Below are 12,420 nucleotides of genomic sequence, written 5' to 3'. Positions count from 1 at the left end.
AATGTATGGCCTTTCTCTTGCATTTCTCAAAGATGATGAAATATAGAAAATGCATGTTTTTTTGTTTGTACCAGATCTAATGTGTTATATTCTACATTAATTTCACATTTCCACAAACTTCAAAGTGTTTCCTTTCAAATGGTATCAATAAAATGCATATCCTTGCTTCAGGTCCTGAGCTACAGGCAGTTAAATTTGAGTATGCCATTTTAGGTGGATTTTTTTTTTAAATGTCCGGATCCTGGAGTGTTTGGTAACCTTATCCACACTATAAGTCATATGTGAAATTCAAATTAACCCTGGTTGAAACGAATCCTAGACCTGCGTGAGTAGCTGACCCAGGACCAGAATGCCAGGTATTGTGACGCAGCAGTGCGAGTCGCGTGGAACTTCTTTGCCAGGTGTAAACAAGCTAGCTAGCTAGCTCACTAACATGTAGAATGTGCGTCTTGTGTACTAATTGTAAATCGCTCTGGATAAGAGCATATGCTTAAATGACTAAAATGCCAAATGTAAATGTTTTTAATACATCTCATTATGGTATTGATTCATTTTTAAAAATATTGATGTCACAAATGTATCATTTGTACAGTTAAAATGTAGTTAGGCTTTGTTACATTCGACTACATAGCAGTAATCTAGGCCTACTGTTTATTTTATGAGATTACGGCGATATAGTGTTTTGCAAAAATATATACTATTTGTCTCTGAAATGACACCAAGCGATAGATTTCAAACAAATATATGTCATTCAACAACCCCATGCCATGATTAGATAGCCTAGTGAAAAAACACCAATGTATTTCATAAGTTCTTTAAACAATAAAAGTTAATTTACCAACATTTATGAAAATGGATATTGGCCTATAGCGTTTTGAAAATAAAAATGGGAATGTCAAATGTGGGCACAGTCTGAATGTTGCCAAAATCAGGGCAGGATTTACAGTATGTTAGCGCAAGATATAAATGGCACTTAGGAATGGGGGAGCTTCGTGCTTTTTCAATTTCAGTCAAGGGGATATTGGTTTAGTATTTGTTTAAATCTAGTCCAGGTGATGGTCATGTAATTGACTAAATGTAGTCCAGTGTTTTAGAATTAGTTGCTTATTAGGCTATATATCGATGTACGCGATGGAGCCCATCTATGATTCTCCACTGGGCGCGCAATATCATGTGCGCCTATAGGCTATTTGTGTGGTCTCAATCAAATTATTCTTAGCCTATAGTCAAAGAAGTGCATGTTCAGAGAAGAACAGAGCAAAGTTATATTTCAAACAGTGGCTACGCGTCATTCAGGGCAGTAGTATTTTACTGGGTGACTTTTACTTGAGTCATTTTCCATTAAGTTATCTTTTACTCAATTATGACAATTAAATACTTTTTCCACAACCAACTCAATGATTATTCTTTTTTTTTTTACATTGTTTGCAAACTGATATGTGACACGTAGTAATGCCAAAATAACATGCAAAACAGGCACACAAAAAAAACAGGTGGTGTTAAATATACTTAAGTATCAAAAGTAAGTGGAATTGGTCAAATGTACTTAAGTATAAAAAGTAAAAGTATAAATCATTTCAAATTTCTTATATTAATAACCTCTACAGGATCGGTGTTTCCCCCCCTGCGGGACGGTTGAGCTAACTTGCGCTAATGTGATTAGCATGATGTTGTAAGTAACAACAACATTTCCCAGGACATAGACATGTCTTATATGGGCAGAAAACTTACATTCTTGTTAATCTAACTGCCCTGGCCAATTTACAGTAGCTCTTACAGTGAAAAAAATATCATGCCATTGTTTGCGCCGTGATTGGCTCAGTGTTCTGTCACTCATGGGGACACCACGCCACCACAAAATCTATGGGTAAAATCTAGCCCCTTGGGTGCTGCTATAGACTTACATTATAATTGCCTATCCAAGAAGGCTCAAGGTCATTGGCCACGGACAAAATTACGTCAAATCATGTTATATCTACCGTAGCATTGATTGGACTGATCATGTCAACATCATACTTTTAAAATCTTAGCTAGCAAGCTAGACAAGCAGTCATCTACATGCATCAAGTCGGAAAACTACTGGCAAATTCTTTACAATCCTTGTCATATGAAAATCAATTATAGATAAAACGTGGCCGTGCTTATCAGACATTGGACATAAACATTACACATCTCAAATTCAACAATGAGTGCTAAGGCACCACTGCAGCCTCGGGTTCGATTCCAGGCTGTGTCACAGCCGGCTGTGACCGGAAGACCCGTGAGGCGGCGTACAATTGGCCCAGCGTCGTCCGGGTTAGGAGAAGGTTTGGCCAGCCGGGATGTCCTTGTGTCATCGTGCTCTAGCGACTCCTTGTGGCGGGCCGGGCGCTTGCAAGCTGACTCTGGTCGTCAGTTCAACAGTGTTTCCTCCGACACAATGGTGCGGCTGGCTTGGGGTTAAATTAGTGCGGCTTGGCTCTCGACCGTCGCTGAGTCCGATGGGGAGTTGCAACGATGAGACTAGATCATAACTACCAATTGGATATTAAGAAAAATGGGGTAACACCATGGGCCAGAAGAGTTTGAATACATTGGCCATGCTGATAATTCAGCATGACTTCTGCCGCGTTCCAAAGAACTGGAAACGGTGAACATGGAAATCTCAGACTTCAGTGAGTTCAAGACAATTGGGAACTCGGATAAAACTAGTTCAGAATGGGAAAATACGGAAAATTCCAAGTCGGGATTTTGTGCCTCTTTCTAGAGCCCACAAGAAGGACTGCCACGCCACCTTCCTGTTCAAGTGAGCATAGCACAACAAGGTGAGTCCAAAAATGTCTTGTATGCTGTTGTATAATGTAATATGCCAGGGAGATATGTGTACTGTATCCAAGAAAGTAATAATACGTATATGTTGTCCATCCATTAATGTCTTAATTGAAATTATGGAATTACGGATTGCCTCTTATCCACACGTTGTTCCCTTATGCCATAATTTGTACATCTCAATTGTGAATAGAAGCCACATTTGTAAGCAAGTCAGTCATATCAGCTATGTTTTTTTAAAAAGGCAGTAAACGAGACTGAATGAACTGTTTCGTTGCCAGACAAGGCTCCGCTGACACCCAGGTGTAGCAGTGGTAAGAATTCACTATGGTGCGGTTGGGACAGCTTTATGTAGGCCCTAACAGTTTGTGGGCACCGTTTGTCACCGTTATAGTGCAATGAATGTATTGTTTAGTGTAGTGGTTTTGCTGGCATGCATATCTTTTATTTTTTTGCCCCACCAACATTGACATGCTCAAATCGCCACTGATTTCTAAGATGGCTGCTGGGATGGTGTAAGTAAAACTGGGTTGCATTATACACTGCAATGAATATTCCAAACCTGAAGCCCAGCCGGCTCTGCTGTCACTGATCAAAAACGTTTTTATTTGCTGCCTAACCCAATGGTTGTGTTGTGTATAGGCCTACAGTGGCTGTTCAGGAGGAGAGTCTTGTATATTGAACAATACTGTACGATGCCACTTGAGGATCGGCAGATTTGGTGAGTCATTGTGTATCTCAGTAACCCAATACAAGATAAGAAGACAAGGATTTGAACCCTGGACATCAAATTGTATTTATGTGCTGAATACAACTGGTGTAGACTTTACCATGAAATGCTTACTAACCAACCATGCAGAGTTTAAAAATAAAATTGTATTAAGGAATAAACAAAAATACACAAGTAGAGTACCAGTACCAGATCAATGTGTAGAAGTACGAGGTATTTGAGGTAGATATGTACATGAAGGCATGGTAAAGTGACTTGCATTGAAGGTCCCCAAGAATGTCTGCAGCATTGAAGGTGGCCCCCATCACAGTGGCCCCCATCATTCTTAAATGGAAGAAGTTTGGAACCACCAAGACTCTTCCTAGAGCTGGCTGCCCAGCCAAACTGAGCAATCGGGGGAGAAGGGCCTTGGTCAAGGAGGTGACCAAGACGCCAATGGTCACTCTGACAGAGCTCTAGAGTTCTTCTGTGGAAATGGGAGAACCTTCCAGAAGAACAACCATCTCTGCAGCACTCCACCAATCAGGCCTTTATGGTAGAGTGGCCAGATGGAAGCCACTCCTCAGTAAAAGGCACATGTGACAGCCTGCTTGGAGTTTGCCAAAAGGAACCTAAAGACTCTCAGACCATGAGAAACAGAATTCTCTGGTCTGATGAAGCCAAGATTGAACTCTTTGGCCTGAATGGCAAGCGTCACGTCTGGAGGAGAACTTGCCCCATCCCTACGGTGAAGCATCATCCTGTGAGGATGTTTTTCAGCGGCAGGGACTGGGAGACTAGTCAGGATCGTAGGGAAAGATGAACGGAGCAAAGTACAGAGTGATCCCTGATGAAAACCTGCTCTGGAGCACTCAGAACCTCAGAATGGGGCGAAGGTTCACCTTCCAACAGGACAATGACCTTAAGCACACAGCCAAGACAATGCAGGAGTGACTTCGGGACAGGTCTCTCAATGTCCTTGAGTGGCCCTTCCAGAGACTGGACTTGAGTCTGATCGAACATCTCTGGAGAAACCTGAAAATAGCTGTGCAGCGACGCTCCCCATCCAACCTGACAGAGCTTGAGAGGATCTGCAGAGAAGAATGGGAGAAACTCCCCCAATACAGGTGTGCCAAGCTAGTAGCGGCATACCCAAGAAGACTCGAAGCATTAATCGCTGCGAAAGGTGTTTCAACAAAGTATTGAGTAAAGGGTCTGAATACTAATGTAAATGTGATATTTCATTTATTTTATTTTTTATAAATTAGCAAACATTTCTACAAACCTGTTTTTGCCTTTTCATTATGGGATATTGTAGATTGTAGATTGATGAGAGGGGAAAACAATTCAATCAATTATAGAATAAGGCTGTAACTTAACAAAATGTGGAAAAAGTCAAGGGGTCTGAATATTTTCTGAAGGCACTGTATATACAAACCCTATAGACACTCACTCACCACTACATTGACACTCCCACACACATTCACATACACTACATAAGCACACACACACACACACACAGACCGACACAACACAAACACACATACATACACATTACACACACATGCACATTCACACACACTTTAAAACTCATCAATTGCTGCTGCTCTGTTATTTATTGTACCCGTATTATTATCTATCCTGATGCCTAGTCACTTTACCCTGCCTTCATGTACATATCTACCTCAAATACCTTATTATTATCTATCCTGATGCCTAGTCACTTTACCCTGCCTTCATGTACATATCTACCTCAAATACCTTATTATTATCTATCCTGATGCCTAGTCACTTTACCATGCCTTCATGTACATATTTACCTCAAATACCTCGTACTTCTACACATTGATCTGGTACTGGTACTCCACTCGTTTTTATTCCTTGTGTTACTATTTTATTTTTATTTTTAAACTCTGTTGGTTAATAAGCATTTCATGGTAAAGTCTACACCAGTTGTATTCAGCACATAAATACAATTTGATGTCCAGGGTTCAAATCCTTGTCTTCTTATCTTGTATTGGGTTACTGAGATACACAATAACTCAACAAATCTGCCAATCCTCAAGTGGCATAGTACAGTAGGGTTGTTCAAGATACAAAATCATGTGTGGACAGACAAGATTGTAGCTTAATCTGATCCTGTCAGTTCCTAATTTCTTTACATTAGGTAATATCATTCATTGAATGAGTCAGCTATGTCTTAATATTATTGCTGCAGGTCAACAAAATGACTTCTTGCAGTCCAAAAGTTCAAATATTGTCTTTTCATATTTTGAGATGAAATGCGCTACAATAGTAACAAACACAAGAAAGGGCACATTTTCAACACTGGTCTAAATGTACTAATTAAGCATTTCATATAACATCAGCTTATTACAATGTTGCCATAGTTGTGGCAAAGTCATTTCTCTCAGATGTTTGTGGGGAAAAGGAAGTAGATCATGTCATTCTCATCCACGACAGCTCCGACATAGAGAGCAGTAGCAATGGTGCATTTTTGTAGGCACTAACTCAGCCATGGTTCGTTGGACGAAGCTTGTGGGGAAATTAGTGGAATTTTTGCAGGGTTTTTGGATAAACTGCAAAAATTTGTTCTGCGGTAATCACAGGCTTGGGAGATCTTATACGTTTTGTTCTATGAGATCATCTTCATCAGCTTTTTGTGAATTTTTAAGTATTTATGTCATTTAAAAAATCACAGAGCACATAAAGGCTTCATAATTCATTAAGGTCATGTTAAATGACTGATGTTATCTCATAGAACAAAACGTTCAAGATCTCCTAAGCCTGTGTTAACCTCTGACCTTATTTTTGGCGTTTATCCCAAAACCCTATTCTTTCCCCATCCATTTCCCCCATGGGAATGGCTGAACGTATGAGAGTTAACTAATTTTCGGCTTTTAGTTGGCGAGCTTTATTATCATCCCTATTAATTAATGTTGATGGTTAAGAGGCAGCTCCCAAGAAAACTGCAGATGACTTTGACCTCCATCTGACAAGGCAAGTACGCTGGACAAGCCTTTTCCACAATGATGAGAGCTCAAATTTTCTTTATTAGATGGCAGGACAGTAACGGCAATTTTGTTGACATTTGAAACAAAAATATGAACCATTTAATAATATTTCATTCATTTTAATTACAGAAGTGGAGCTGTGTCTCAGTCAGGGTTTTGACTAGGTGGTATACAGGATTTGTATGTAGCAGGTTAGGAGAACTTACACAGCAGGTTAGGAGAATTAGGATATTTTTGTGGGAAATATTATAAACCCTCAATTAAACTAAATGATATATTGCAATGACTAAATACAAAGATAATAATATTTTGTGGTATGCATCTTTCTTTTTAAAAATGAGGACCTTTATTCTGAAGGATTGTTTTTAAACATCACCCGGAAGTACAGTACTTCGTCGAGGTCAATGATTTGTTTGTTGTTCGTCAAAGCACAGATAGATGAGTAGAACATCTTTGGTAAAAGTAGTGGGATGTGCAAATGTTGGCTATCTATAGAAAATGGGTTTAGTTTGCTAGCTAACTAGTATAGTATTAGCTAGCTTGCATAAAGATATCAACCTTTTTTAGCTACGTTGTAAACCCTCAGTGTATATTCTAGGCTCGGTCACTCCTAACATTAGCATCAAACTCTTTAGGTAGCTAACAGTAGCTTGTTTCAGTGGCTTCTTTTTCTTTGCAAACTAGCTATGGATATCATTATTGATCCAGCATCAGAACAAGGTTAGTTTGTGTTAAATGTAGAAAAGTGATTTCCATTCAAATATGTCCTATAGCCTACCCATAGCTTGTAATAATAGTAACTAGCTGAGTTATGGAGTGTATTTGTTTATCTGTTAATTGCTCTTCTCTTCGGCGACAGATCTCCCTCTGTTCTCCTTGCGTCTCCTGGTTCCACCTCTACGACTGATGTCAGCTTTCATGTGGCAAGTGGCTCAAGAGCGTAATGTGATGCAGTATGGGAAGCTGGAGGAGTTTGTGACTTTGGTGACAGAGATGGTTCCAGAGCTGCTGAGCTCCAGGCAGAGGACCCAACTCATCCTGGGACTGAGGGCAAGGGTGAGAGAGGTGGAAATGTTGAGGGTTGGTATGGGAAGGGTCTTATGATGGAACAAACTATGGGCAGCTACTAGCTGCATTTACTGTACGTCTGCCCTGCTCTGATTAATCAGGCTGTAATACACAATTCATTGGTACATACAGACAGCAACTAATGCCTGAAAAATCGTATGAATGTTCATTACAAGCCAGAATGTTGAATAAAATTACATTTAAACTTACTCTACTGGTTGTCTGGCGGATTGTCCTTCAGCATTTGCGACATTTCCACAGGAAATGAGATATGGTTCGGCACCTAGGTAAAATTAGTTTTATATTGGATATTTGTTTTTCTCTTCAATAGCTATAGAACCAATATTCTGAATCGGGGGAGGATGGAGAACAATCCACACCTTTTTTGTGTGTGAATATTTTTCAATATTTCTTTCCCCTACAATTCCACACAAAAAAATTCTCTATCCTCCCGATTCAGAAAATACAATTTTCATTGTCATGGCAAGCTTGGAGAGAGAGAAAAAAATCCAATATATAATTACCTTCACCTTAGTAAGGCCCTAGACAATACTTTCCTGTGGATATTTTATCGAGTTTCAAGCATCTGAAGGACAAACCACACAGACAACTGGTAGAGTAAGTTTACATTTAACTTTATTCAACATTCTGGCTTGTAAGGAACACTTACACAATGTTGCAGGCATTCATTTCATGCTGTATGTACCAATAAATTATGTATTACAGCCTGATTAATCAGACTACCCTGGCCCTAGTCCTGCTTTTCACATATCCACCTCTGTTCCAGATGGTTTTAGAGTTGTGTTGCAGTGTGGGCGGAGCTGACCTCCTGACCATCCAGGCCCACCTGGACATAATCCACACGTTGACAGAAAAATCCTTACACAAAGAGGTAGTTTAAATTGGCAACACTTTATGAATGAGACACTGGGAAGAACTTTATTTCTGAAAGATGGACTCCTGTACATTTGTCTGATGTTTTGTTTGCGCCTAATGACAGAGTCATGGTGATGAATTGGAGGCTTCAGATTCTAACTTTGTGGAGCTAGTCCAAACCCTGCTGGAAGACCCTTCTGAGAGGGAGCATTTCTTCCAGGTGAGGAACTTTCTCTCTAGAGTTCTTTATGATCCGTTTGCTTGAATATATTTCTGAAATAGGCTACTAGTTGAACATCTACTTAGATCAACTGCTCCATTGTTCCCACAAGTAAGGGAGGAGGATAATGACATCACATCAGACCAACTCCTTGAATGGCCTACTGCTTGTAGTTTGTACCCTTACATGTGTGTACATTACTGTACTTATACTTGGGATATTGTTTCTTAACAGGAAAAGTTCCAAAATAGCTGGAGTGCATCTTAAATGGAGACATTTGGCACTAGACCCATTTCATGCGACATTGTCTATTTCACAGGAGGTGTTCCCAGTCCACTATGGCCCTCGGTATGACACAGCGCTGCAGACACTGGTGTGGGAGTTCCTCTCCAGACTGGAGGAGCTGCTGCCTATACCAGACCTCACGCAGGTACTGAGGAAAACATCTCAGTTCTAAAAGATTGACGGAACATCACGTCATGTGGCTCTACAGATGAATTGAATGGTGTTTTTGGTCATGTCCAAACTTGTACCAGCCACTTGAGGTTTTGTATTTCAACTCTTTATTATCCTGTATTGCCCTGCTCCCCTTGCCCTGCCCCTCTTAGACAACAGCATGGCTCAGTGCTGCCCCCTCTGTCCTGGAGGGATGTGGACAGACTGTCTTTGACCCTGAACAACTGAAGACAGTGCTGCAGCACCATCAGCGTCATGGAAACCTGAACAAGAGTAAGTCTCCAACCAGATAATGGCTATGAAGTAAATAGTCCAATTGGACACCTCTTGTATTTTTTACTTGCCAATGTAGGTGAGTTTAACTGATGTTCTCTCCTACTCAGGTCATGTCTCTAAATACACTGCAGATACCATCCTGTCCACACTGTCCATCCCTCCGAAAATGAGAGTTATTATTAACTACGAGCCAGACAACTCTGACAATGTGAGGCCATACTCAGATGACAATGAATGCATAGATAAGGGGTTAGAGGTCAGTGAATATGAAGATCACAATGAAATCCTGGATGAAGACACTGATAGATGTTTGGAGGATCTAGGGCTGTCAACATCAGAAGAACAGGAACAGGAGGGTCTGTCACCTGCAGAGACCTCAGTGTTGGTTACTCCAGTACCCTGTGATGGTAAGGAAAATAAAAAAGTTAGAACACTCATCCATTGTTTATGAATTATAATGTGCAAGTAACTGCCAAAATAATAAAAACATTTGAGTAAATGAGGCATACGAAGTCTATTCTATGTGCTTCCACACAGGTGTGGTTCTTGACTTAATTAAACAATTAAAGTCACATGCTTAGGGTCATGTATAGAAATGCTGGGCAGGCTATTATTTTGCCTACCATGGCTATGCCTCCATAGGATGGCGATGCCCCCATCCACGAGTGGTAACTGAATGGTTTGAGCATGAAAACTATGTTAACTATGTGCCATGGCAGTCAGTCACAGATCTCAACCCAATTGAACAATTATGGGAAATTATGGAGAGGTGCCTGAGAGAGCATTTTCCACCACCATCAACAAAGCACAAAATGATGGAATTTATTGTCGAAGAATGGTGTCGCATCCCTCCAATATAGTTCCAGACACTTGTAGAATCTATGCCAAGGTGCCCAACGCCCTTTGAAAACATTTTATATTGTTGTTTCCTTTAGTTTGGCATTTACCTGTGTAAAAATATGAATCTATATATATGGTGGTTATGTAATCTTATCTCCTGTATTTTCTCTTTACAGAATTGGACTTGGATCATTCTCTCAACGTAATGGTGAATGCTGACGAGCCATGCCAGGTTCTTACCTGCACTCTGCCTCCGTTCTCTCACAGTGAAATTGCCAACCTCTGCAAGACCGACCAAGTAGAAAAGGACAGAAAGCAGGTTGACAAGAAAGAAGAGGTGGTCAGAAAGGGGGACAAAAAGAATGAGATCAAAGCAGTTGACAAGAAAACAAAGGTGGTCAGAAAGGGAGACAAAAAGAGGGTGATCAAAGCGGTTGACAAGAAAAAAAAGGTGGTCAAAAAGAGGGTGATCAAACCGGTTGACACGAAAAAAGAGGGATCCCCTGCACCCCAAAACAGGACTCATACATGTGAGTGTGGGAAGGTTTTCAAAAAACCATCACTGTTGACGCTACATATGGGAGTTCACACGATGCCATATCATTGTGACCAGTGTCCCAAACGATATGCTACTCCTGGGGCACTGAAAAAGCACCAGCTACTTCACACAGAAGAAAGACCATTCGCATGTGAACACTGTGACCGGAGGTACAGGAGTGCTTATGATCTCAAAGTGCACGTGCGCATTCACTCTGGGGAGCGACGTCACATGTGTACTGTCTGTGGCAAGAGGTTTACCCAGCAGTGTGCACTAGTGAGACACACGCGAATGCATGCTGGGGAAAAGAATTATTTATGTAGCATATGTGGTAAGGCATTCCTTACCTCAGGAGAACTGCGGTTGCATACACGAACGCACACAGGAGAAAACCCCCACACCTGTAAACATTGTGGAAAGGGTTTCAAAGTATCTTGCCATCTTACGGTTCATCTGCGATCTCACACAGGCGAGCGTCCTTACACCTGCACCCAATGCCCCAAATCTTTCACTACCTCAGACTCTCTTAGAACGCACATATATACACACACTGGGGAGAAACCTCACCGGTGCTCAGAGTGTGGGAAAGCATTTACTCAAAGGGGTAATATGGTAAATCATATGAGAAGAGTTCATAGACCGGTTAAGATTCTCCAAAAGTACTCCCAACACAGACAAAGTCTCGTAAAAAAAAAAAATTGAGAACAAAATAAACTATGTAGGAGTTAATTCCAATGTAAACACTAGCAGTATACACATGATTTTACAGGTCCTCTTTTGTATATCAGATTATCATACCAAAACATGTTTTTCAATAAACTTCTTCCGATTTTTCATGTCTACACATGATATTCGAGACGACAAATAACGATAATGATTTTAGAAGCGGGATTATGATTTACATTGACCCAATTTAAAATGGTTTAAACCTCCAGATTCCTTTACACTTGTAAAATATGCAGAAACAATGCATCCCCAACTACCTCCCGTGTTGTTCAGGGAGATCTGAAAACTTTCGGTTCAAGATGTCTTTTTAATTGTGTACAATTAATTGTGTAAAAAATGTGGGCACAATCAGAATGTTGAAGATCAGAATTTATGTTAGAGCAAGGTATAAACGGGCTTGATTCAATCTGTATTGCAGAATGATCGCAGAAGATTTGCGTTATAGCGCGATTAAAATTGAAAGGCACTGTTCCTGTGTTTGCGGAGACTGTGTTCATGGTAAACACTGCATATGTCGACTCAATCGGAAATAACCTTTAAATTTGAACACAGATCTTCTGTGATACGGATTGAATCCAGCCATAGTCTATACATTTCTCTCCCAGATCTGCAAAACCAGTGGTCCAGGGTTCAAATCCATATTTTCTTATGTGTTGGATTATTGAGATACATACACACTATGACTCAACAAATCTGCCAATCCTCAAGTGGCGCATTGGGATTGTTCCAAGACACAAAATCATTTGTGGACAGACAAGATTGTAGCGTCTAATCCTCTCAATTCCTAATTTCTTTACATTTGGTAATATCATTAATTGAACGAGTCAGCTGTGACACAATATTAGTGCTGCAGGACAACAAAATTAGTTCAAATATTGTCTTTTCATTT

At 40.3% G+C, this 12,420-nt stretch overlaps 1 protein-coding gene across 1 annotated transcript; it reads left to right on the top strand.

Moving 5' to 3' along the window:
• Positions 1-6,898: 6,898 nt before the first annotated feature.
• LOC110499944 (uncharacterized) lies at positions 6,899-11,637 on the top strand. Its single transcript, XM_021577001.3, has 8 exons — positions 6,899-7,251; positions 7,391-7,587; positions 8,387-8,491; positions 8,600-8,695; positions 9,015-9,125; positions 9,304-9,424; positions 9,535-9,834; positions 10,444-11,637. Exons 1-8 carry the CDS (start codon positions 7,218-7,220, stop codon positions 11,505-11,507), a joined length of 2,028 nt encoding a protein of 675 aa, XP_021432676.3. The 5' UTR covers positions 6,899-7,217; the 3' UTR covers positions 11,508-11,637.
• The last annotated feature ends 783 nt before the right edge of the window (positions 11,638-12,420 follow it).

This window comes from Oncorhynchus mykiss, chromosome 21, assembly GCF_057628025.1.
Source record: "Oncorhynchus mykiss isolate SJ-2025 chromosome 21, ASM5762802v1, whole genome shotgun sequence".
Taxonomy (NCBI): Eukaryota; Metazoa; Chordata; class Actinopteri; order Salmoniformes; family Salmonidae; genus Oncorhynchus; species Oncorhynchus mykiss.
Note: the sequence above shows the minus strand (reverse complement) of the source record. Positions and strands in the feature narration are given on the sequence as shown.

What these genes read in the sequence shown, in the direction of transcription:
- LOC110499944 (XM_021577001.3), top strand. Translation starts at nt 7,218, where the DNA reads ATGGATATCATTATTGATCCAGCATCAGAACAAG. An exon ending in AGAGGGAGCATTTCTTCCAG is followed by an intron (nt 8,696 to 9,014) that starts GTGAGGAACTTT and finishes TCTATTTCACAG; the next exon opens with GAGGTGTTCCCAGTCCACTA. An exon ending in TACTCCAGTACCCTGTGATG is followed by an intron (nt 9,835 to 10,443) that starts GTAAGGAAAATA and finishes TTCTCTTTACAG; the next exon opens with AATTGGACTTGGATCATTCT.